The 27,885-nt window shown below is 35.1% G+C and overlaps 2 protein-coding genes across 2 annotated transcripts in view; both read left to right on the forward strand.

The window, feature by feature from the left end:
• Positions 1 to 959: 959 nt before the first annotated feature.
• LOC112045323 (uncharacterized) lies at positions 960 to 1,778 on the forward strand. Its single transcript, XM_024081461.1, has one exon. The coding sequence runs from the start codon at positions 960 to 962 to the stop codon at positions 1,776 to 1,778; it is 819 nt and encodes a 272-aa protein (XP_023937229.1).
• A 9,936-nt stretch (positions 1,779 to 11,714) lies between these two features.
• LOC112045358 (carboxylesterase 1C) overlaps positions 11,715 to 27,885 on the forward strand; it is a 36,417-nt gene continuing 20,246 nt past the window's right edge. Inside the window, exon 1 of the mRNA XM_024081508.2 lies at positions 11,715 to 12,147. Coding sequence (XP_023937276.1) covers positions 11,715 to 12,147 — 433 coding nt within the window. The remainder of the gene's footprint in view (positions 12,148 to 27,885) is intronic.

The raw sequence follows: 27,885 nt of genomic DNA on the forward strand, positions 1-27,885 counted from the left end.
GTTTACTTAGGTACAAAACTAGAAACTGCACTTCATTACTTTCTAGTTTAAATAACTAGAAAGTAATAAAAAGGTTTTGTTCTACCCGCTTTTTGTAAAATTTTATTTGCGATGAGTGTAACTCACAGAGTAATGAATGTAATAAGTGTTATTAATAATTAAAATTATTTATCTATCCGGCTGTCAGTTGCTAAAAAATCTTCTTCCTTATAATTTTTAACCGATATTTTCGCAGTTTACAACAGCACAAGAATCCAATTTTCAAGATTTTTACAGTTTACCAAAACTATAAAAATCTTGAAAATCGATTTTTTTAATAATGCCATCTTGATTTTTAATAATTTTATTCTGATATTCATTGTAATTTGCAAATACTCAATTGTTTCTTTGTCATTATAATAAACTAGCAAAGGACCGCGTATCCGTCCGCGCAAAATTCCGTTTTATCCGAAATCCTGTATAATTAATAATGTAGTGCATAATTATTATAAAAAATATTATAATTCGTAGTAAAGTATACGAGTACCTTAGAATTAATAAAAAACTACGTCGTCACTAAAAATTCATTAGCGTTAACAGATTCACTGACAGACACAAAACCATTTGATAAATGGTTACTTTATACTCTATTATAATAGTTATAATATATAAATAAATTCAATTATCACCAGTGATTAAAATACTTAGTCAATTCGTGAGACTATTCGACTGACTTGTTACCAAATATAAAACAGTAAAGGTTTTCTCTGTTGCAGTATTACTCTGAGCGATTGACACCTAATACGTTGTCAATACTCGTAGCATGCGCAGGCGCTTACCCTCTCTGAGCATACCCTTGTCAGTCGAATAACATCGAGCCTCGCATACAAACCCCAACACCCTTTAAGTGATTCTATCAAAGTAAATCGTGTTCAAAGTGTCGAAATAAAAACTAATTATTTGTGTTCGGGTTAAACATAATGTCGAGAAACACAGAAATTAAAAATTTACGCGACGAAATGAAAAAATATGCAACAGTACAATCAGATGACGGTAACTTTGTCGGATTTCAAGCGGAACCATTTTGGAGAAACCGTCCCGAACTATGGTTCAAGAAGATCGAAGCACAACTGTCGAATTGTAATATCGACGTCGACACTAAGAAGTTCAAATTCGTCGTGTCCCTTCTCGACGAACAGACTGCTTTACAAGTAAAGGACGTAATCATCGATCCACCCGATTTCGACAAGTATGACTTTTTGAAAGAACAACTAATCAAGCGTATCACCAACAAAAACGAGGAGGAAGCAAAGAAACGGATGATGGCAGAACCTATGGGTGATCGTACACCGTCCCAGTTTTATTGTTACCTCAACACTTTGGCGGGCTGTTACGTCCGCGACGATTTTATTGAAGAAGTATGGTTTGAGTGTTTGCCGAGTAAAATACGCGCTGTAGTCGAGTGCATTAAAGATTATACAATCGATACACAAACGAAAATAGCCGATCGTGTTTATAAAGTGTTCCTATCAAAGCCGGTTGAAGAAACTAATGTCCCCGTTCCAACAGATTTAATGGAACATTTGGTGAAGGAAGTGGAGAATTTGAACAAAAAGGTACAAACTCTGAAACCAAGACAACAATTCAGGGCGCGATCGAAGTGCCGAGATGAACAATGCAATTTTCAGCCTAAAAAAACTCAAAACGGTTCGCCAAAGCAGGTAGTACAAAGTCAACCGTGTCAATACCACACTAAATACGGCGTGCAATTCTGCAAAATGCGCAAAAACTGTAACTGAATTTACTTTTGAAACTGTATGACGCAATTTTTACTATTACTTGAGTTTAATTTAATATTTTTAATAGGTTATTTGTTATGAATTAAAGAATATTTCAATGTTAGTCAGTTTTACTTTTTCATTAATATATTGTAAATTTTAATTAAATGAATATTATTAACTGTTATTTCATTTATTACATAAATAATTTTCAATTTTGCTATTGTTATCTGTTGAAATATGTACGAGTAAGAACTTACATACTAATTTAGTCGAAAATGTTGATATGGATCAATTGCAGTATAGCACTTAGATTATTTTATTGATGAAAAGCCTTTTGAAAATCCTTGAATGTTTATATACATAAATATTTATATACTAAATATTAATATCATTGTAAATACAATATATCATTGTAAAGATAATATATTGTATTAGATATTAATATTAAAAAGAGGTAATGTTTGTGAGCTCCTAAGGTTGTAGGGGTAATCTCTGAATCTACTGCCCCGATTTTGTAAATTCTTTTACTAGTAGAAAACCACGTTATTGGCGAATGTCTTAGGCTATATTTTATTCTGAATGACTATTCTGAATGAGAGTTACGCGGGTAAAACAGCTAGCATGTACTTAATGTATGCAGTTTGTAATGTGAGTATACTAAACATAATACAGTAAATACTGATAACTGTAATTTAATACTGTTATGCTTATTCATTTAGATCCAGAATTGTCATGTGATCTAACTTAAAACTTGATCATATGTTACCTAATCTACTAGTTCTACTTTATGCACATGACTATACTTTATTTACTACTGTAGTTAACAGTACTTACAGTGCTGTATATAGATAGATAGATATACTTTATTTGCACACCACAAAGACAAAAACAAGTGAAATAAAAAAAAATTAGGAAGAGATCAGCATACAAAAGGCGGCCTTATCGCTAAGTAGCGATTTCTTCCAGGCAACCTTCGGTTTAGGAAAACTTAAGGACATCAGCAGGTGGCGTAAAACAAAAATAACCATAGTATTAGTAATACACATACATACAAATAATTTACATCCTAATATATAAACAATATGACACAAATACCTACAATAATGAATAAAATACATATCAAAATATACTAATAAATACATTATATTGGAGAGAAATAATATATATACAGATTGACTTTACGGCATTTTTAAAAATGTCCAGTGATGTTTAAAAGGAGAGCATTCCATAACTTAACGGCTTGCACAACGAAAGAATGTTTGTGCTGTAGTTAGTTACTCGTAGTTGAATTCAATTTTAACCACGCTTTTTTTTCTCTTTCCATGTTTTTTCTTTAAAATCAAAAATCATTTATTTCAAGTAGGCTCAGTTTACAAGCACTTTTGACACGTCAGTTGGCTATTTGTAAAGATTCTACCACCGGTTCGGAAGGCAGGTTCTGCTGAGAAGATACCGGCAAGAAACTCAACAGTTGCTCTTTTGAAAAGTCATACAGTATTATAATTTACAATTGATAACAATTACAATTTCTTATAGTTTTATTTCCTGTGTGAAGGTGGAAGCTGATCCAATGGCCTCCAAGCGCTTTTATCTTTAAGGAACTCATCAATGTTGTAGTAACCTCGACTAAGTAAATGTTTTTTAACACATTGCTTAAAGCTATGCATTGGCAGGTCCATCACAGTCTTGGGGATCTTGTTATAGAAGAGTACACCCAAACCTACAAAAGAATTTTTTTACTCTTTGGAGACGATATGCAGAAATAACTAACTTATGCCCGTGTCTAGTAAGACGTGGGTTTAAATCTCCTTTTCGTTTGTACAAATTAATATTTTGTCTTACATAGACTATACTGTTATATATATATTGAGAGGCTACTGTTAGTATACCTATTTCTTTAAACTTTTCATTCCAGCATTTCTTAGTAGCAAACTGGGGGCATCCTGGAGGAAGAAAATTGGTGCGTTGCACCCTTGCTTGTCGTCGGCTGGATGCAGGCTTAGTATCGTGATGTTTGGAAGTCCCTACAAAGGCCTATGCACTGCAGTGAACGTCCATCGGCTGACATGATGATGATGACGATGACCCCCTTGGTTCGAAGTGCACCCTAAATTTCAGCTAAATCACTTCAGTAGTAGTAGTAGCTTCACGCAGTACAAATACTGAAATAAATTAACAACTAACTTTAGACATAGACTAACAAAAATACATACCATTACACAAAGAAACGAATAGTTAGAGTGAGAAGGTACATTAATAAAAATCCGATTCTATTATACAGAAAAAACTCCTAAAGTATCGAAGCCATGTGTGGTTTCGTATGCCGTAAGGGGTAATTCATATTTTTTATCTATTATCAACTCGAGGCTAGGCTGTCAAAATTAAAAAAAAAAGTTACGTTTGAAACGACATTATTTGTCGTTGAATTAATATTTTATTTTTCGAGGTATTTATTTTATTGTTATTTATTATTTATGTAGTATATATTATATATTTGTATTAGTTGTAATATATTATGTAATACATATGTAAATGTAAATTTTAATTTTATATTTACGTATATATTATATTATATTATATTTATATATTTATTTATATATATAATTGCATATAATGTATTGAACCTTCCCGCTCTTTCTTTGCAAGTTCTCTCGTCAGGGGTTGCCTGGTAGAGATTACTTATAGTAATAAGGCCGCCTTTTCATGCTAAGTTTAACTTATGTTTTTAATATTTCAATTTATAATTGTATTTTTGTGTGCAATAAAGTATTTCTTCTTCTTCGAGGACCGACTGTATAGTCCGTAATAAAGTATCACTGTCCAAAGTTGTTGGGCGTGACTCACAAAAGCGGGTAGTTGGAAAAAATAAGTAGCGGTCATTTAAGGCTACCGCGATCTGATAAGCTATTGGAACTCATGAATAACACTACCCTTGAACTGTTTATATCGTTTCTTTGGCCACTCAATGACGTCGACTGGCCCAAAACCAAGGCCAGATGGAAGATATGGGCATTTTTGAAGGAACGCAATTACGCAATAAACGGCTTAAAATTAATTAATAAAGGGACATAAATTATTTGTGACAGTCAGCTAACAAGAATAATTTATATTAGGTAGTAAAAATAAGTAAAATGTAGCTTGAAAATAATTTTATTGTACCAAATAAAAATTCATTAAACAAACATTGTAACACTTTTTAACATCGATCGATACGGCATGTAAATAAAATTTTAGTGTCTGTCTAAAATCTCAAAATAGCTGTTTTTTCAAGTGTTTATAGCTATTTACTCAACACAATCAGGCAGTTTTTACAATTTTTGTTTGTATGTCCTTCTGTCTGTCCGTCTGCCTGTTTGTCTTTCATGAGCAACATAAATAGGCTACAATTTAACCCGGAAATATCTTTGGTCCCCACGGCATTCGTGAAAAAAAGAATTTCACGTGGACGAATACGTGGGCGTCCACTAGTCTCTAATAAGATCTCCTTTCCTAATTTTTATTTTCTAAGAAACTTACAATTTGAAGTTGTGTTAATGCTAGCCACTCATCATCCGATAAACCCACATGCATGCAGCGCGCGGCTTGACGTCCGATAAAACTGATCGTGCATTTGTCGCGATCGGCATGTTAAGCACATCGCGACCAATACTTGATTGTCAGTGATTAACATAACAGAACCGAAATAGGTTTTAAAATTTTATTATGTTTTGTTAATTTAAATTTCTAAATGCCTTGTTCGTTTGACACATTAAAACCACATCAATTTCAAAATATGACATTATTTATGTGTTGCGTGGTGTTAACTCAGTATAGCATGTTGGCCTGATTCTCGCCTTAATTAAAAGTACTTGTAGATATTAAAATAAACTGACAGCATACATGTTATTGTAAAAAGCCGCCCATGAACGATCCTAGCATTATGTAAACGACAAGGTCAGTTAGTGGAAAACTGGGAGGCAATTTGTTATAACTGCCACAGTTATCGGCAAAATATAGGGTAGGTCTATCGGTTATGATTGAAGGTGTTTTATATTTGAGCTGTGAAATTAATGAAAATAGAGGTTAAATTTTTTAGCATTTTTACGATAAACAAAGTTGTCATTTTGTTATTCTGTAGCTGACACCGCATAGTGTGTAAACTATATATACTAAAGCCATAGTCGAGGAGTACTACTACTACTTTTGACGGCCTCCGTGGCGCAGTGGTATGCGCGGTGGATTTACAAGACGGAGGTCCTGGGTTCAATCCCCGGCTGGGTCGATTTAGGTTTCTGGCCGAAGCCTCCCACCAGGTCTGGCTGGTGGGAGGCATCGGCCGTGGCTAGTTACCACCCTACCGACAAAGACGTACCGCCAAGCGATTTAGCGTTCCGATACGATGTCGTGTAGAAACCGAAAGGAGTGTGGATTTTCATCCTCCTCCTCCTAACAAGTTAGCCCACTTCCATCTTAGACTGCATCATCACTTACCATCAGGTGAGATTGTAGTCAAGGGCTAACTTGTAAAGAATAAAAAATAAAAAAAAATTAAAAAAAAATACTGTTTACCAACAAACCACTTAAAAATGAGGGTATAAATCGCTAGTCATTTCACACCTAATAATAATTATAATTAACTTGTTGTTAAATTAATCAAAAATAATTTGATTAATAAGCTTAAAACAATTAGATATAGGATAAAAATATTTTATAAAATAACAATACATAATTTAATTCAATTTAAAAAACGTTATGAAATGACATGCGTTTTCTACCCTCATTTCTAATTTGTTTGTTAGTAAACAGTACTTCTCGAGAATGGCTTTAGTATAGCTTTCAAATTTTAGGATAGAACGGATTCGGTAAATTGTTGTACTAAAGGACTCACAGTCGACGAAGCGTTAACAAACTCAAAACTACAAAGTTTGGAACAGCAGTGTCCATGAGAACTATTTGTTCTCGTTTCTAGGATCGTAGGACCTATTGATACCTATCACAGGTTATGCACCGGTATTTAATGACCCTTTGAAAGGTTTGATACTCTGCAAAGATATTGAATACCTTTTCAACCTTAGACTAATATCCTATAGACCCGCAACACCTAATATTTTTTTACTACTCTTGGTCAAAAAGACTGTCATATTACCACTCCACGGCGGGGCTAAACAAGCATTTCACCCTCTAGTGGCTAAAGTAATTTTGTTAGAAGTTAAAATTTTGTTAAGTATAAACTCGGTTTCTATTCAGCGGCCCTCGCCTTACGGCTCATGCCCTAAAAATACCTCGTATATTCTTCTTCTTTTTAGCCCCCTTGTATAACAATCTACTATTTCACTAAGCCATTTCTGTGACAGCGTAAGAGCTAAGCTAATTTCGCTGGCCAACACGCACACAAGCGTACTTATCGTAGCGTAGCGATGCGTCAAGGGCTCCCATTTCGGGGCACATAAGTCGTATCGTATCGGCGAATCCTACGACTACACATTATCTATGTGTAATAAATCTATCTATGTGCTATTGTTCCAGCTTTCTTTTTCTACCACTGTCGTGTCGTCCGTGTTTTATTTTTTCTTTCAATTACATTTTTTTTGTAGTTTTCCCTTTGAAAAATTATTTTAAAAAGTAAATATGCCGACTATTTTTAGACTTCATCTAAAATTCTGTGGTAACATTTCATCAAGAATGAAGTTTCAACTAGTGTTTGAATAATTCATGAAAAAATTAAGTGCTATTAGTCAATCTTGCTAACTACCGTTACTTGCTACGATAACGGTTTAAGCGGTTTGAATAATTGTTTTTTTGTTTATTTTTGAATAATTAACCAGTTTCAAAATAAAAACGTTCTCAATTCGACGCGTATGTTTCTTTTTTAATGTTTTTAATTTAACTTCGTCATTTATAAACCGATTTTGATTTTTTTTTTGTTTGAAAGAGTATACAAGAATATGCACCAATGTCCCATTTTTATGTTAAAAAGATTATTGTTTAAAAAAATAGAAAAAACCTCAAAAAGCAGTCAAAAGCGTCCATTAGAGTAGCAAATTATTATAGATTTATATAAAATGTTTGGTACAACAGGCCAATTGTTGACACTTTGAGGCTTTGATCTATTTAATGTTAGCGTACCTTAATGAAAGGCTTCTCCGAAACGTCGGCAAGACATGCCCTCGGGTATAGTAAACATCTTCATCTGTCCACTTAAAATTCAGACTTGAAATTAATTGAAAATTATTTTAAAAGACGGCGTTTACAAATTTCCACGAAATGTTATTCCTTTAAAAGCTAATAAGGTTCTACGCGGTATGAATAATTTGATTGTTTGTGACTAAAAAGTATCTTATAATTAAATAGCGGACGCCCGCGACTTCGTCCGCGTGGAAATCAATGTAAACTTTCAAGCCCTATTTCAACACTTTAGGGGTTGAATTATAAAAATTTTTGAATCACATTATATTTCGTATTTTTTTCATGATTTTTTAACAAAATAAACCGTAACTTTTAAAATGACTTTCCATACAAACTTTCAACCCCTATTTCACCCCCTTCTTATTTTATATTCGCAATAAAAAGTACCCCCCACCAGGTGGACTGACGACATCAAGCGAGTCGCAGGGATTCGCTGGATGCAGGTGGCTCAGTATCGTGATGTTTGGAAGTCCTTACAAAAGGCCTATGTCCTGCAGTGGACGTCCATCGGCTGATATGATGATGATGATGATGAATAAAAAGTATCCTTTAACCTTCTTCATATTATGGTCTCAAACCGAGCAAAAGTTTTATTTTAATTCATTCAGTAGTTTCAGTGTGAAAAAAAAACACGGCAAACAAAAAATCGATAAAAAATTTTTTTAGCTTCAGTATCGATTATATAATGCCCCGAAACAAAAATTTTCAAAATATCTTTAATGTACAAAATGTACAGAATTCGTATTATAAGTACCTATAGATTCTAGATGGCGCTGTCGTCCGTTATACCACGCTAACGTTTGTTGATACAAATGGTATAAGTAAAATCTCAAATTGCGAATAAATGTATAGAATTCGATTAGTTTTGTTATAAGTATCAACCCATATTCGGCTCACTGCTGAGCTCGAGTCTCCTCTCAGAATGAGAGGGATAAGGCCAATAGTCCACCACGCTGGCCCAATGCGGATTGGCAGACTTCACACACGCAGAGAATTAAGATAATTCTCTGGTATGCAGGTTTAATCACGATGTTTACCTTCACCGATTGAGACACGTGATATTTAATTTCTTAAAATGCACACAACTGAAAAGTTGGAGGTGCATGCCCCGGGCCGGATTCGAACCCACACCCTCCGAAATCGGAGGCAGAAGTTAAATCCACTGGGCTATCACGGCTCTTATAAGTATAGATATAGATATAAATGTAGGTAAATTATCATCATCCGATGTCTCTTGCATGGACCTCCAAGCACAGCGATCTCGAGCCGATTGATATCCTCGGTCCACCTAGCAGGTAGAGATCGGTCGTTGAATATAATTTTCCACACAAAAATAAAAATTTGCATAACTTTATATTAATTGCATTATGCTGTACGATAGCGTAAATGATAACAATCTGGTACAAATACAACTGTTACCACATACCTATATGCAAATGAACAACAAAATCTCACATGCTATACACCTCGTGAAATACGCGATAACACTAAATAGCTCGATCATGTCACTTTCTTTGTATTACACTAATTTAAACTCTATTCTGTAGTCCTTAGAGAATAGTTTTCAATAATATTGTAAGGTTACTGCATGATATTAGGATAATGACCCCAATATGTGTATTGGAACACTAAATAAATAAGGTTCATAATACTAAATAAATAATGAACCCACCGCGGTTTTACTCGCGTAGTTCCTATTTCCGTGGGATGATGGGTTTAAATAGCCTGAGTCACTCGTTGATGATGCAGCTTTCCATTGGTGAAAGAATTTTTAAAATCGATTTAGTATTTTCAAAACCTATTGACATATAAAAATATATCAAATCTGACCTCTAAAATGTTTGTAGTCTAATTTTTTTTCTTAGTTTGTTTGGGTGAAAATTGTTGATAGTTGAGTTCCCTGTTTTTATTTACTGTTACAACGGTTTAAACTTGGAATACAGCTGGTCTAGTCTCAAATAAAATAAAAATCAAACTAACCCTATAAAAATCTGTTTTTTTTTAACTTATACGGAACAAAGGTACCTTCCTACAAGGAATTACCAAAGTTAAAACCGTAATTAAAAATTAAAAAAAAAAATAATTATGTAATTATGGTATACAAAACTTTCTCCGACATGAGAAGAATTAGCCCGTAGTCTGAGTGAGCCGTCCAATCAAGGACTGGGAATCGAACCTGGGACCTCACTTTTGATATCTCAACATTAGTGTAGTGCTACAGATCTTGAAAAATCTATTAATGTCTAAGAAGACTAGCCCGTAAGTCACCTTTAATACAAAAAAAACTAAATTGAAATCGCTTCATCCATTCGGGAGCTATAGTGCCAGACAGATTGACCGACAGACAGACACGTTAAACTTATTACACCCCTCTTTTTGCATCGTGGGTTAAAAAAACAATAAAGAGTAGATATAAAAATCAAATAGCATTGTAAATCTAATATTGGCATAACAAAAGATCAATAATTCAGTCGCATTGACCCATATAGGGGAAGATGGAAAGTAACAAAAAGTCCGGAGTCGGAATGCAATGACTCCAATGCTTAGCTTTCAGTCACGCGATCCGTTCGCGTCGCAAGCTTACTGCCAACTTGTCGACGAGTTACTAAACTAATAGAAGTGGCACGCTTACACAAAGGCTTAAAGTATATCACCGAAATAATATAGGTAAATTTCTATGGCCTGGGTAAAGAGATTATTTTATATTTATTTAGTAACTATGCAATACGATTTTGGGGAAATTTATTTTAAAGTCAATATCTTTACATATTATAATGGGCAACCAGTCACACAGATCCAACCGCCAAACGCTGAAGCTAGTCGTATCATGATAGGAATTTTCAACTTTCACCTGCTAAGAGAGAGTTTCCTCGGGATATATTTTCATGCGGACGAAGTTGTAGGCATCATCTAGATTGAAATAATTGTTATAATACTATTACACATACAACTTTTACATTATAACGGTAAGAAATATTCAAAATTTCATAATGTCTACATTCTAATTCTCGTAGCAAAGATACGACGAGGAATAAAAAAAAGAAACGTATGAATCTTGGGACGCTCGACAGAAGAGATAACATACTGTATGTGTGTGAGAAATAGAAGTCAGACAAAGTGGCGCCGTTACGCGTTACGTTACGAAGCGGTTTACTCACCCATAAGAAGTTATCACTTCAATAATCCCACATACATATGACATTGGGGTTGTTTCTTAGGATGCATTCTGTTCATGATAGCTGCGATATCAAAGTCACCAACAGTACCTTTTGTTATTCTGTAGCATTAACGTGGATAAATAAATACCTTCTAATTGCAAATTATTAAATGCTGCCATTTCTAGATATTCTTAGGACCGATAGGCAATTCCTTGGTCGCTATAACGACGGACAGCCCTACTGTTTACGAGCCGAACTATACACGAGAAACAGTAACGCACCACCTTCGAAACCGAACCACCGCCTCAACAGTGAATATCAGTGATACAAATACAAAACATACAAAACCAAGTAATATAACAAGTAACATTTATCAACAGAATATATATGAAGACAACAATAATACTAATATACTTGTACAAGTAAAAGAAACGAAAAGAGAGATAAGCCAAGATTAAGTCAAACATGTTTCAGAATCGTCTGAAATCCTTACTCAATAGGTTGTTTGCGTGAGGCGGTGCAATGCATAAAGTAAGCGGCATATTACAAGTGAGTGAAAGGAATAACTTTTTATTATTAACAGTATAATATACTCATGCATATAGTATTATTGGTCTTAAAGTAAAAGACAATGATAAGAATTAAGATGAACGAGATGATTTACTTGATAGTGCTGTCAATGATAATAATATCGGTGATGTCAGCGAGAGAACCGAAGCAGATCACTTTGGCGAATCAAGGAACGATAGCAGGGATGTATATAACAAGGTTCAGGACGAAGAGAATAGCAGCATATGTGGGCATACCATATGCTCAACCTCCGATAGACTTTAGACGTTTTGCACCACCGGAGTACACAGATCTGCCAAGCTGGGAAGGAATGAGAAATGCTACAATTTACGCACCGGATTGCATGCAAAATGATCCCAAAAAAGAAGATATACAGCATCCGTTGAATAAACACGATGAGCTGTTTACTAAGTTGCTTGAGTCTCAAATGGAGGAGCCGCGGAAAAAAGAGTACTCGGAGGACTGTTTGTACCTCAATGTTTATGTACCAGATGGTATGTATTTAATTAATATATATAATCTTAATATTTTAATTATTTTACAATAACTAACGGAGCCGCGTGGAATTCAATTTATCACAAATCCTGCGGGAAACATTGATTTTTTCGGGATGAAAAGTAGCCTATGTGTTAATCCTGAGTAAAATCTATTTCCATTCCAAATTTCAGCCAAACCTCTTCAGTAGTCGCAGCGTAAAGGAGGAACAAGCACACACACACTCTTACACACAAACTTTCGCCTTTATAATATTAGTGTGAAATAGTGTGAAGTGTGAATGATGTGAAGTGTGATTGTTCTTAAAAAGATCAAACATTTCTTTCTAAAGCTAATTAATTTACAAATAGTTGAGGCTATTTTGAAGTCGATTGAAAATTTAATGAATTCGAAAAAACCATGCTTCTATAAAAATCGTTTTGTATGTTAGTAAAATATGCAAGCTTTATAATTGAGCAGGCTGTGTACGAATACGAAGCCTGAAAAGGGTTTAAAGGGCAGACCCATTGTGAAATGTAAACACTTGAAACTTTTGCTGTGCCAGCAAATATTTTACCGAAACTGAATTATGTATTATATTTATGAGTCAACCAAATTCAATATTACATTGACATTTATTTGACACTAGCAAACGCCCGTGACTTCGTCCACGTGAACATTTTTAAACAATAACCGCGGGGCCATGAATTTCTTCGTTAAAAAAGTTGCTTATAATATGCTCAATAGCCTCCTCTATCCTCCAGTGAAAGTTCGTTAAATCGGTTTAGCTGTTTTTCAGATTAACCAGGACAAACAGACAGACAGACAAACAAATTAATAAACTCTTACTTGTATTTTAGTTTTGGGTAAATAATATAAGAACTTGCAAACACATTTATTTTAAAGTCACAGGCAGACAGACTTTATTTAAATTGTGATGACCAAAGTGTTTTTCAGATAGCATGAGTACGGTGACAGTGGCAAAAATTCAAAATTCATTTATTTCAAGTAGGCTCAGTTTACAAGCACTTTTCCGTCAGTTGCCTTTATGACGTCCATAATACGTACTATTATCGCGAGACGCCAACTTTCTAGAGCGAAACGAACTGTTTCCCGCTCCATGCTATCTGAAAAACACTTTAAGGACATATACGACTTACTCCACGTCAAATTCAGAACACAGCATAATGCTAAGTGGAGATCCTATTAGAAGTTGATCAAAGGATCTTTATTCTGTGGTTAACGGTGCTGGTTGACGATCTAGTTTATAAGGTATTGATGTTTTTAAAATAAAATCTTAACGTTTACTGTTTGTAAGCCCAAATAAATAAAAAAAAAGGGTTTGATAACTAGACATCATATAAAATCAATTAAACTTTATTTAATCGGAAAAGTACAACTCTCTCAAAATAATATTTAAACTACGTACTTAGTACTATATTAACTACTTACAGCTATTATATTAACTACTTATTATAAAAAAAAAGAAAATATACTAATAAATATTCTACTACCCATTTTAACTACAGTTTACAGTTTACGAGTGTATCATCTACATAACCATCATCGTATCAAAGTCAAATCGTAGTCAAAGTTAAAATTCATTTATTTCAATTAGGCTTAGTTTACAAGCACTTTTGAAAGGTCAAGATTATGTCATAATTTAATTTAATCTAATGGTGGTAATAATAGTCGAAAACTTAAAACTAAAGTTACGAGGGTTCCAAACGCGCCTTGGTCCGAGAAGAGCCCGCAACAAACTCAGCCAAGGTTTTTTTTTTGTTTACCACCATTTTAGAAACTTATTTAAAACTATGCACACAGTCGTATATTAGAGTTTAAAACCAAGCTTTTTTTTATTATTATTATAATCATTAACACTATTATAAGCCTTTTCCAAAAGCTTGCGTTTAATAAACACTTTGAACTTTTTGAGAGAATTCATCATCTTCAATTATATTTTTTGTAAAAGGTTTTTTAGTAAGAAAAATATAACTAAGCCTTACTAAGAATTACAAATAACATACGCAGATAAATAAAACATGTGATTTCAAACGACGTGTGGTAAAAAAACCTTCGCCGAAAAGCCGAAAATAATTATATTCACCCATATTGGCCTACTTTTAAAAATTCACGTGTTTCCCTTCATCAGATAACATTTCTATTCGCTCCGTTTCTAGTCCACCTACATATCAAATTGACCCTCTGGAATTTGTTTGTAATGGACTTGACTCGAACCGTATTTTGTTTCTGTCACAGAAACCCCAGAAATCGTAGTAAAAAGGTAAAATATGATTATGCTTTTAAAATGTTTTAGAAGAATGAAGACGAACGCTATTCGCATCTACTTTCTTTTTTATGAAAATTTAAACAAACTATCCAATACTCACACACATATTGTCTACATCTAAAATATCTATTTTTTTTATTCTTTACAAACTTAGCCCTTGACTACAATCTCACCCGATGGTAAATGATGATGCAATCTAAGTTGGAAACGGGCTAACTTGTTAGGAGCAGTATGAAAATCCACACCCATTTCGGTTTTACACGACATCGAACCGGAACGCTAAATCGCTTAGCGGTACGTCTTTGCCGATAGGACGGTAACTAGTCTCCCCCGAAGCCTCCCATCAGTCAAAATCCGTGAAAGATGTACATGTAAAGTGGTGTTTCAGTCCGACTTGCTAGACAAAATCTTATTGCTGAGCTAATTCCAAAATTGGCACACTTCACATACGCAGAGAATTAAGAAAATACTCTGTCTGGTGTACAGATTTCCTCGCGATGTTTTTCCTTCATCGTTTGAGACACGTGATATTTAATTTCTTAAAATGCACACAACTGAAAAGTTGGAGGTGCATGCCCGGACCGGATTCGAACCCATCTTTTACTATATAAAAATAAGTCGGGTTTTCCTTCCTGACGCTATAACTTCAGAACCAATTTTTGGTTTTGCATTCGTTGGAAAGGTCTCGGGCTCCGTGAGGTTTATAGCAAAGAAAATTCAGAAAAATTTCAACGTAGGGTACGGGTAGGGATAGGGTAGGGGTAGGGTAGAGGTAGTTGAAAGTTTACATCGAGTTTCACGCGGACGAAGTCGCGGGCGTCCGCTAGTTTATTATATAACAATATTTTGTCATTAATTAGCTGTAAAAACATTTCTCGCTTGTTGCATTCCCAGAAGCTAGCTCAAGTTTGTTTGATAAGAAGTTTGTGCGACTGTCGTAACTGTATCGGCCATGATACGTTATTTCTCATTTATTGGATCAGACTCATGTCTTTAATAGTTTCTACTAACGAACGATGAGGATTCAAAGTGAACGCCAGTTCTCCCTAATATCAATAATGAAATACTTACTGGCTTACTTTCCAAATTGCTCGAATAACGTGATTGTTTTTCGAACAACTGAGTGATTTTTTAATTATAGCTGTTTTATATAGCAATTGTATATGTCTTTCCGAAGTTAGTCGTTTTGTTAACTATTCAATAAAAAGGTTTTGTCTTCGACGCGTATATTTGTTTATTTCTCATAAAACTGTGGTGGTAACACACACATAGATATGTAAATGTAAAATGCTACGGCTACAAACAAGCACTTCGTAACAATTAAGACGAAGTCGATGTCGGGCGGTTTGTCGCCCAACTGTACGCTGCAGTCAATTAAAGTGTTTATCAGTGGATCCTACTTTTATTGCTTACCCATAACCGCTACCCGGGACACGACATACCTTATCATATCAAGTCCAGTCTTATTTACAAAAAAACTACTACCTAACCAGATTAAATTGGGGCTGACCTTATTTAAAAGTAACAAAAAATGGCGAAGGCGGGCCATTTTCAGATTTCCACGTAACGTCAGATCGACATACATTGCGACAAGATAAAGACGAATAACGACCAATAGCGGTAGGTACAATGGAAAATATCGCTTTCTCTTTCGTTGCGAAGACAGCGATATTTCAACAGTGCCCCTATTGGTCGACAGTATGTCTTATCCTCTTTACGAGATATGTGAAAGACCCATGGTAGGCGTACTTACTGGTGGCAAATATGCTTGTCCTTTTAATAATTACTAAAAAAAGTTTTAGAATTTTCTATAATTAAAATTACCACAAAATTTTATCATCATCTATCAAACGCAGTGTTGGTCGACCCCCCATCTTTTGGACTCTATGGATGCATGCGGCTCAGGATCGTGATGTTCGGAAGTCTCTACAAATGTCTACATCCTGCAGTAGACGTCCATCAGCTGATATGATGATGATAATGGTGATGATCATATCAGCCGATGGACGGCCTGCAGGACATAGGCCTTTTGTAGGGACGTCCAAACAGAAACATAAATAAAGATTTGCTCGATAATGAAAACGCTGAGCATGCGGGTTGGTTAACGCAGAGCCTTCTACATACGAGTATGTATTCTGTGGTATAGCTAGTTTTCTCGCTCCGGTGTCGCTGCTGCCCGACACCGGCCTGTGCTATTTAGGTAATAATCTTACCTGTGGGAATGGATATTCCGCCATTCGTCGGTCGCCAGAGCCTCAGTCAATTTGCAGGGTGCACCACGAACTGACTGATACTAGCCTCCCCCTTACGACCCAAAATTTAATACCCCTCTTAAAAAGAGGCCTTTCTTAAAGAGCGAGACGCTCCTCTTAGATCCTTTGTTTGCACATGAAATTTATTCTCGGTCGAAGAATGCAACCCGGGCTCGAGTATCGGGAAATTTTCCGATCCTTACAAAACCGCTGAAGTTTTCAATCGTGCCTCGAGTGGACATTAGTGACCAAGTGTTATAATGTTGACCTTTCAATTTTGTAATGGTCTGCACTTGATTTTAGTTGGTCATAACCTTGCTATGTACTATTTATTACATAAATCGATATCAGTCTTAATAAATTGTTATAAAACGGCTAAAACCAAGTGATTTAAAGTTTATAAAAATCTCTCACCTGTAGGCTATGGTAAGCTAGCTGACTTAATATACGAAATTGAGATTCTATGTAACAAATGTCATCCGGTGCTTACTGGTGGATATCATACAGTACGTAGATGACACTTTGTCAGTTGATTTTATGTTTATTTTATTAGGATACGGGAATAAAATATAGCCTATGACACTCACAAATAACGTGATCCAGAAATTACCCCCGACAATACCAATAACTTTACCTCTATAATGATTTATATATACTTAGATACCTATGCATGAAACATTCATCCACAAACAAGCTTTTTAAGCACTGCCAAATATAGTTCTGGAATTATGTAGCTGTGACAATAGCCTGTTAACGAACGATAACGAAATTAAGTGAGCCTATGTTGAATGCGATTTACCTACCCCAAAATTTTACAAACAAAATGGTAGAAAGTATTTTACTAGGTATTAAACATGCATTAGGTATGGAATTATAGATTTATTTAAAGTTCATGGGCACATATTATGAGGTATAAATATAAGAGCCGTGATAGCCCAATGGATTTGACCTGTGCCTCCGATTCCGGAGGGTATGGTTCGAATCCGGTCCGAGGCATGCACCTCCAACTTTTCAGTTGTGTGCATTTTAAGAAATTAAATATCACGTGTCACAAACAGTGAAGGAAAAACATCAAGAGGAAACCTGCATAGCAGAGAATTTTCTTAATTCTTTGCGTGTGTGAAATCTGCCAATCCGCATTGAGCCAGCGTGGCGGACTATTGGCCTAACCCCTCTCACTCTGAGAGGAGACTCAAGCTCAGCAGTGAGCCGAATATAGGTTGATAATGATGTTGATGATGAGTAATATAGTAAAGTAGCTAATAATAAATGTTGGTCAGACCCGGCAAAGAATTCCGCCATGCGAATTGGCGTCTTTGCCGGTAGGGGTAGAATTAACCTTTACCTCTTCCAAGTAAGTCTAGTTCCATCTTAGTCTGCATTGTCACTTAACATTAGGAGAGATCGCAGTCAAGAACTCGTCATTAAATAAAAAAAATGTTTACTGCAGTCATATAAATATGACCTCTTCGTCGACTAAACGCTTTCACGGATATAAAGTTTGCTTCACAGTCTAGTCCATTTTGCCTGGTCTCGAGCGTCCGATTTATTGAATCTATTGACTCTCAGATCGGAGTTTAAAATATCCAGCCAGCGCTCGCAGCAATGTTGAGACATCTGTTACCGACATAACGTTAAAATTGCTGCACTTTCTTGCTTTATTTTTCTACTAGCTATGTGCTGCGGTTGCACTCGAGTAAAATCCTCAATGGCTCAACGATAGACGAGCCGGACTTAACACCAAGAGATTTTCAAGAGATGGTTCGATCTCCGTCCACTTAACTATTGTCGTATCCACTCCTAATATAGTGTTTTTCGTCTAGCTGGAGGGGAATGATAATATTGGTCATGTTAAAAAATATATGGCAATATATATTGGTTAAAAAAACCAACACTGAAAGGACATCTCGATTCGAACCAGGAGTTCCTGAGATTAGCGCGTTTTACCAAACAAAATCTTCAGTTTTATGATAATCATATGATTTTTAATGGCTTTCCGTAAGTGCCTACATGAAGATTGTAATTCCCTTTTGGTTTATTTACTAGGCGGATATCTTCTAATGTGCAGTTATCTAACTCGTTACAATCTTTTCATCCCAAACGTCTACAAAGTTTTGGTCTAAGTTTTTTTAAATGTTAATTCAGTATTCGTTTCCACAACAACTTTACTTAGTGAAAGATAAATCATCTTAATATACTACCCGTGCCTTCAAAGACCTTTTACTATCTCTATGTGATATATAGTTTTCCAAGGGCTCATATCACCCCACAGCTCCGTTTATCGCAACTCGTTTACATGTGATAAAATGGACATTTTGTCAAATTGATTCTATCGGCATGAAAAAGAAACAGTATTGCAAGCTTGGCTATATTTTATTATCATTATTTATCATTTTATTTGCGTTTACATAAAAAAAAGTTTTGTCTCTGCTTTTCCTTTTTCAACAAGTTTTTTTTATATTTCGCGTAACGTAATAAAGAAAATTGTTGTCCAATTTTGATGGTTCTTTATTTGCTTGAATTTACTTCATAGTTGGTCAGGGCATTTTATTTTTATTAGCTTACTAGCGGACGTCTGCGACTTCGTCCGCGTGGAATTCAGTTTTTTACAAATCCCGCAGGAATCATGGATTTTATCGGGATGAAAAATATGTGTTAATCCAGAGTAAAATCTATTTCCATTCCAACTTTCAGCCAAATCGCTTCAGTAGCAGCGTATAGGAGGAACAAACATATACTCACATACTTAGACACAAACTTTCGCCTTTATAATATTAGTGTGAATGAAAAAAAAATGATAGTGAAGTGTAACGTGAAGTATGATTGTTCTTAACAAATCTCGAAAATTTTACCGTTGAAAGATTTTTTTTTTTTCTTTACAAGTTAGCCCTTGACTTCAATCTCACCTGATGGTAAGTGATGATGCAATCTAAGATGGAAGCGGGCTAACTTGTCACTTGTCAGGAGGAGGATGACACACTCCTTTCGGTTTCTACACGACATCGTACCGGAACGCTAAATCGCTTGGCGGTACGTCTTTGTCGGTAGGGTAGTAACTAGCCACGGTCGAAGGCTCCCATCAGCCAAAACAAGATTACACACACGCAAACTTTCGGCTTTATAACATTAGTGTGATGGCACCTATCTTCAAATATTCAATGATAAATTGAATTTTTGTAAAATGATTATCATTCAATGCCTTTTCTCTCTTTCTTTTATTGGTAATACGTTTTTGGTTAAATCTGTAAAACATTCCCTTTCAAGTGTTTACTGTTGACGCCATTCTAACATATTCCTTACATTTCGTACACATAGCTGGCTGGATGATTTAAATTTCTACATCATTATAGTATGTAAATGTGTTTTAACCCTGAAAAATTCCACACAAGAAAGCTACGGACTCAAGCAACCATAAATATGAAAATTCGCTCGTGCAAATTGCCCGGAAACTATGCGTAATTTGGCACACCTAATAATTTACCCGTACTTAAGGTAAAATTACTTACACGTGCCACGTGAAACTGTAAACTGTAGGATATAATTTTAATGGAGTACAATTTGCAAACTCAAAGTTCCATGTAATTGAGAACCTAACTTCAAAACTCTGCATACCTACCTACCGATATTAAATTGTTTTACGACAATTTCTTGATGTTGGAAATTGCATCATTATCTATACTTATAATAAATCTGTATAGAGGTCCATTCTGTACATGAAATATATTTCCAAAATAACTATCAGGGGGTGATTAGTGATCGATACTGATGCCAATAATGAAATCAATAAAATTTTTGTCTGTCTGTCTGTTTGTCTGTCTATCTATCTGTATCAATAGGAGCAGAACAGTGAAGGGTAAAAAGTATTTTTGAAGCTTCCGTCGCGTGGTACGGTAGGGGTATGGTAGGAGTAGGGTAGGGGTAGGGTAGGGTAGGTTAGGGGTAGGGTAGGGGTAGAGTAGGGTAGAGGTAGGGTAGGGTAGCGTAGGGGTAGGGTTGAGTCCCTACTATCTCCTGTATAGTATATATTATGTATATATAGGTTATCTGTAGAGTGGGCTAGTAGTAGGGTTTCACGCGAGCAAAGTCGCAGCCGTCCGCTAGTATTAACATAAAATAAATTGCATCGACACACGAACATTGAAAGATATTTTCGTAATTGAATTACCTAGTGAAACCTCACATAATTTATAATCCTTTATGTTAGGTAGCTTAAAAGATTCACTATTATAATTTTTTTTAAATGTCAGAGTGTTACTAATAAAATTAGCACAAACAATTACATTTTCTTCTTGTATCTAAAATAAAGTTGATCTTGTATGTAAAATAAAGTTGATTAAATAAATAAACGTTTCTTAACTCAAGAATACCTGAGGAATGGTATTTCAATAAATATTTCGACCTAATAATACGTAGATGCTTAAATATTATATCAATTTTCTCTTCGCCCAAAAGTTTTCCATCAATTAAGAACTGTTTAAGGAAACACTTTGAACTTTATAAGGATGCCTCGAGCCTTGAGTGGGCTGGAATACCCAGTACCCGCCAAGTTTACTGAAAAACGATACAGTTCAAATATTTCGTTAAATTCCCCATTATTTTGTATACATTTTACTCTTAGCTATTTCGTAGCAAATAGTAATTACATTAGGTATCTAATATTTATTTTAGTCGTCGTCATCAACCCATATTCGGCTCACTGCTGAGCTAGAGTCTCCTCTCAGAATGAGAGGGGTAAGGCCATAAATCCATCACGCTGGCCCAATGCGGATTGGCTTTACACACGCAGAGACCAAGAAAATACTCTGGTATGCAGGTGTTCTCACGATGTTGTCCTTCACCGTTTGAGACACGTGATATTTAATTGCTTAAAATGCAAACAACTGAAAAGTTGTAGGTGCATGCCCCGGACCGGATTCGAACCCACACCCTTCGAAATCGGATTTATTTTAGTACTTCAGTAATCCAATAATCAGTATTATAACTATACATATGATAACTAGCGGACGCCCGCGACTTCGTCCGCGTGAAACTCGATGTAAACTTTCAACTACCCCTATCCTTTCGCCATAACTTCAAAACCAAACGTCCAATTTTAATCATTCAAAGACCAAATATTATCTACATAAACTGTACTTAGTGATGAAAGTTTATTTTGATAAAGATTTATAGCATGAGTTAAATAAATGCGTTTAAATATAGTCCAAAAAAAAATCAAAACTTTTTAATAAAAAAATTATTGTTGTGCCATAGGTATAGTGTGTCGCGGACTTTTTTGTAGATATTTATAAGATCTACAATTAATTAGAACATTTTATAGTTCTATCTTTTATAGCTTAGGCAGCGTACGCAAAATAAGTTACTTTTCTAGTTGATTTTTTACACCTTGTGTCCCAAATAAAACCCAAATATGCTACGGAACCCTATTCTTTTTCTCGAAAATTTAGCCTATGTTACTTGTGGATAATGTAACTTTCGAATGGTGAAAGAATTTTTAAAATCGGTCCAGTAGTTTTTGAGCCTATTCATTACAAACAAACAAACTTACAAACAAAGTTTTCCTCTTTATAATATTAGTATAGATAACTAGCGGACGCCCGAGACTTCGTCCGCGTGGAAACCAATGTAAACTTTCAACCCCTATTTTACTACTTTAGGAGTTGATTTTAAAAATTCTTGAATCGCATTATATTTCGTATATTTTTAATGATTTATAAATATATTTTTAAACTGTTTCTCTAAAAACCAAGGATTTTTTATTTTAGAGTCAAAAGTACCCTATATTTTGCTTCAAGGTCTTATTTACCATTATACCAAAATTCATCTTGATCGGTTCAGCCGTTTATAATAATAAACAGACAGAAAGACAGATATACAGACATACTTTCATATTTATAACATTAGTACCTATAGATAAACAAAAATTGTTTCGACCTACGTCCGTTATAGGCTTTGAAACAATGTAACGTTTCAAACTCCAAATATAGCTTAAATAGCTGATGCTTTTCATCGGTGTAAGATTTTTTTTTAAATCGGTTTAGTAGTTTTAGGCGTGTAATTAAACAAACAAATTCACATTTATAATATTAGTTAGGAGGTACATATAGTATCTATAGTCTGGCAAGTTCGTTGATGTCACTCCCATGATATGCGGGCGACGGGGGGCAAAAATGCGCGGGTCGAGGGTATTTCATTCTTCGCTACACGCTCCCCGGCCCATCGCAAGTGTTACGAACGAAGTTGCCAAGCTATAGTTTCATCTCATTGTTAGTTTAGGCTGTCACTAGTTACTAGCAAAGACAGCAAGCAATTTAGCTTTCCCGTATGATGCCGCGATGCGAGAAACGACATATTATATCACACCCTTTGTGACATAAACCTCTGCATATTGTTTATGATATCCTTTGTGATACAAACGTGAGCATTACTAAATTTCCCCTTATTTTGACGTGACAACGTCTTATAATTCGATGAAACCGGCTGCACACTCGAAAAAAGATGACGTCATGCTTCGTTCCGTTGCTCTAGGGTTCCCAATTTTTTTAAAAGTATTTCATTTAAAAAAATTGGCAACCCTAGAGCAACGGAACGACGCATGACGTCATCTTTTAGTATATTCTGGTATATTAAGATTATTATTAAACGAACATTTTGAAAAATGCAACCATTCATCAATCCATCAGTATTTTCTTATGACGTTGTCACGTTCAACTATCGTCTGTAAACCGCCTTTACAGACAACCGATGTTTTTTACTTAAATTGAATATCTTGTTCCGTCATCATCACTATTATCATCAACAACCCATATTCGACTCACTGTTGATCACGAGTCTCCTCTCAGAATATAACGGGTTTGGCTACTAGTCTGCCACGCTGGCCCAATACGGATGGGCAGACTTCACACACACAGAAAATTGAGAAAATTTATCACGACGTTCCTTCACCGTTTGAGACACGTGATATTTAATTTCTTAAACGTACGCAATTGAAAACTTGGAGGTGCATGCCACGAAAATGAACCCAATCTGGAGGTATACTCTTTCAAACAAAAAAGAATTTTTGAAATTTGTTAAGAAATAACGTAGTTATGCGGTAACAAACATTAAATACATTAAAAAAAACATACGCGTCCAATTGAGAACCTCCTCCTTTTTTTTTAAGTCAGTTAAAAAGAACTACCTACTTATAATGATCAAATATGTTATGACCAAAGATAAACCAAACTATTGACAAGATAAAATATTTTTTCCCAAGAGACACTCATGCGATCAATGTGATATACAGCCAAGACAAATAACGATCGCATATAAAATAGTAAGCGATAAAAGGGTGGATAAATGGAGTCATTTATGTCTGGAAACCTCTTAAGGGAGCGGAAAATCCTGCCCTACGTCGATATTATGATACAGAGACTACATGGATATTTCTTATATGACGTACTAGCGGACACCCGCAACTTCGTCCGCGTGGAAATCAATGTAAACTTTCTAGCCCTATTTTACCACTTTAGGGGTTGAATTATAAAATTTTTTGAATTTTTCGTATTTTTTTTATGATTTACGAACAAATTTTTAAAACTGTAACTCTAAAAATGGAGGACTTTCCATACAAACTTTTAACCCTTTATTTCGCCCCTTTTTATTTTTATTTTAGAGTCAAAAAGTACCCTATATTTTGCTATAAGATCCCATTTACCTAAAAAATCATTTTGTTTGGTGCAGCCGTTTAGCCGTGAAAAGGTAACAGACAGACAGACAGACTTACTTTAGCATTTATAATATTAGTATAGATGGATACTTTGGCATTTGTAGAAAATACTCGCACACATTTTGTATTAATAAATGATGGAACACAAACCGTGATAGCCCAGTGGATATGACCTCTGCCTTCGATTCGGGAGGGTTTGAATTATATCCGGGGCATGCACTTCCAACTTTACAGTTGTGTGCATTTTAAGAAATTAAATATCACGTGTCTCAAACGGTGAAGGAAAACAACCTAAAGAAACCGGCGTACCTGAGAATTTTCTTATTTCTCTACGTCTGTGAAGTGAGCCAGCGTGGAGGTATAGCCTAGCCCATTCATTTTGAGAGAGACTTGTGCTCAACAGTAAGCCGAATATATACTAATTGTTAATTGAGAGTTGGATTAATTTATTTCCGGTAGGCAAAATAATTTTATGCTACTGAATTTTTAACGTGGTCTGAGCGATCTTCATTCAATTCAGTTTAATGAAATCTTCGGCCCAGCATAATCCTATTATTAAAACAGAGAACCCGCTTATTACTCTACCCGGATTATTTGATATAGCTATTACCCGTATAAATATGAGTGAATATTAAATACCAATACCAACAGTATGATCATTTAGATTGCGTTTATTGTTTGTCAATATGTTTTTTTTTTTATTCTTTACAAGTTAGCCCTTGACTGCAACCTGATGGTAAGTGATGATGCAATTTAAGATGGAAACGGGCTAACTTATTAGGAGGAGGATGAAAATCCACACTCCTTTCGGTTTCTACACGACATCGTACCGGAACGCTAAATCGCTTGGCGGTACGTCTTTGTCGGTAGGGAGGTAACTAGCCACGGCCTAAGCCTCCCAGCAGCCAAACCTGGACCAATTAAGAAAACCTCAATCGGCCCAGCCGGGGATCGAACCCAGGACCTCCGTCTTGTCTTGTAAATCCGCCGCGCATACCACTACCACTGCGCCACGGAGGTCGTCAAAAATTTTGCTAGTAGATTAGGCTAGGTAGCTTAGGTAGGTTTTTCTGATTGGTATTGTATCCGGTATTAGTCTATCCTAGACTGTTTTGATCACAACAATCTAACAAAAAAAAAAAAATAAGAATAAAATCTTTTTAACAAACAAATTCAACCGACTTCAAAATCACAAAAATATACTAAAAAGTCAAAAAAAACATCGTGTGTGCTACCTTCTGATAACTTTGAAGGCGGTGATCGGTTCGATCCCCGGCTGGGCCGATTGAGGTTTTCTTAATCGGTCAAGGTCTGGATGGTGGGAGGCTTCGGCCGTGGCTAGTTACACTTAACAAGTTAGCCCGCTACCATTTTAGATTGCATAATCACATCAGGTAAAATTGTAGTCACGGACTAACTTGTAAAAAAAAAAAAAATAGTAAGTATACAAATAAAAATAAGCTTTACAAGGTAATGTTGATCATAATCCTTAACTACTCAGAAGCAACGTCACTTAGCTTTGACTCAGTACCACGACAACATTGTATGACCTAATAAAGTTGACCTCAATTGTCAACTAAGCGCAACTTAATGGCAAACAATGTATAGGTTCCATGATTGTGAATAAATTCGTGGCATTAATGCAGGACTTTCGTGCCAATATTAGTGTAACTTTGACATGGCTAACCCAACATTAATTTAACAAGCTGACCCAAATAGTGTATACTAAAGCCTCATACAGGCATAAAATTTAAAAACGCATAGCAAATCTTTTGTGAATAAATTTTATTAATAAAACTAGCGGACGCGCGCGACTTTGGAATTCAGTTTTTCACAAATCCCGCGGGAACCATGGATTCTCCGGGGTGAAAAGTAGCCTATATGTTAATCCAGAGTAAAATCTATTTACATTCCAAATTTCAGCCAAATCGCTTCAGTAGCCGCAGCGTAAAAGAGAAACAAACATACTTACACACTTTCACACTTACACACAAACTTTCGCCTTTATAATATTAGTGTGAAGTGTGATAATATTATCTTGAACAAAAAACAATATTTTTCTTTGTCACATTTCAATATTTCTCAATTAAATAAATTTTTGGAAAGCCTTTTTTATATAGGCTAGCGACTAGCTGCAATCATGCCTTATATATAGTAAGCAAAGATGCAAGCTACAGTAAAACAACGTGGAAGTCAAAAAAGTTTAATTTCTCAAAGCCTATGCTTATCCTAGGTACTTATACTAAAGCCATACTCGATACGAGGAATACTGTTTACCAACAAACAAATTAAAAATGAGGGTATTAATCGCTAGTCATTTCACACCTAACAATAATTATAATGAACTTGTTCTTAAATTAATGAAAATAAATTTGATTAATGACCTTAAAACAATTAGATATAGTTTTTATATTTTATAAGAAAACAATACATAATTTTAAATGAAAAAGTTATGAAATGACATCCGTTTTCTACCCTCATTTCTAATTTGTTTGTTAGTAAACAGTACTCTTCGAGTATGGCTTTAGTATAGGTAGTAATATTATAGATACCTATAATGCATACAGAAAAGCTCCTGAATGACGCTATAAACTTTCTTGACCATAAATAAAAAGTTACCTTTATGACCCTACCCGACCTTATCATTCGTAAAATTAATGCCCAGTTTCCTACAACTGTTTCAATTGCGTTGATAGTTTCAGAACAGGGCTATTTTCCTTACAAGAAATAACTTTTCACAGTCATAACTGGTTGAGCATGGAACGAGAGTTTTAGATAGTTGTAATATTTTTTTTACAAGTTAGCCCTTGATTAAAATCTCACCTGATGGTAAGTGATGATGCAATCTAAGATGGAAGCGGGCTTTTTAGGAGGAGGATGAAAATCCACACCCCTTTCGGTTTCTACACAACATCTAAAATAGCGCTAAATCGTTTGGCGGTACGTCTTTGTCGGTAGGATGGTAACTAGCCACGGCCAAAGTCTCCCACCAGCCAAATAATATGTAAGACCCTTCCTCCTGTCAGTTTGACAAAGATAATGCAATGAATTTGATCAAATATGAATGATCAAAGAATGAATTTAGAATACATTTACATATATATAATGAATGTATAGTCAAACATATCCGATGACGATGATGATATTTTAAGACAGAGAGCATTTTCAAAGACAGCTGACAACCAATGTCAATTAGTGAAATATGCATTTATGCAGCAAGCCATAAAGTCAAAAATTTAATTGACTTAGCTGGATCATTATGAAAATAATAAAATCAGCTTATTTTCCCTGTTTGCCAACATTACTTCAACTAAGATTCAAATGGAATTATTAAAAAAAACAATGTTTTAGTACATTTTTAATTTCTGTATCGTTCTGAATAGTGGGCCCAATTTCTTCTTTATCTCTTTATGGTTTACGCAAATTTGTAAATACATTTGAATAAGGCATACTCGTAGTTATGCTATACACAGATAAGCATCAAGTCAAGCAGATGTTTCTAGAAAAAAAT

This window comes from Bicyclus anynana, chromosome 19 (genome assembly GCF_947172395.1).
Source record: "Bicyclus anynana chromosome 19, ilBicAnyn1.1, whole genome shotgun sequence".
NCBI classification, from domain to species: Eukaryota; Metazoa; Arthropoda; class Insecta; order Lepidoptera; family Nymphalidae; genus Bicyclus; species Bicyclus anynana.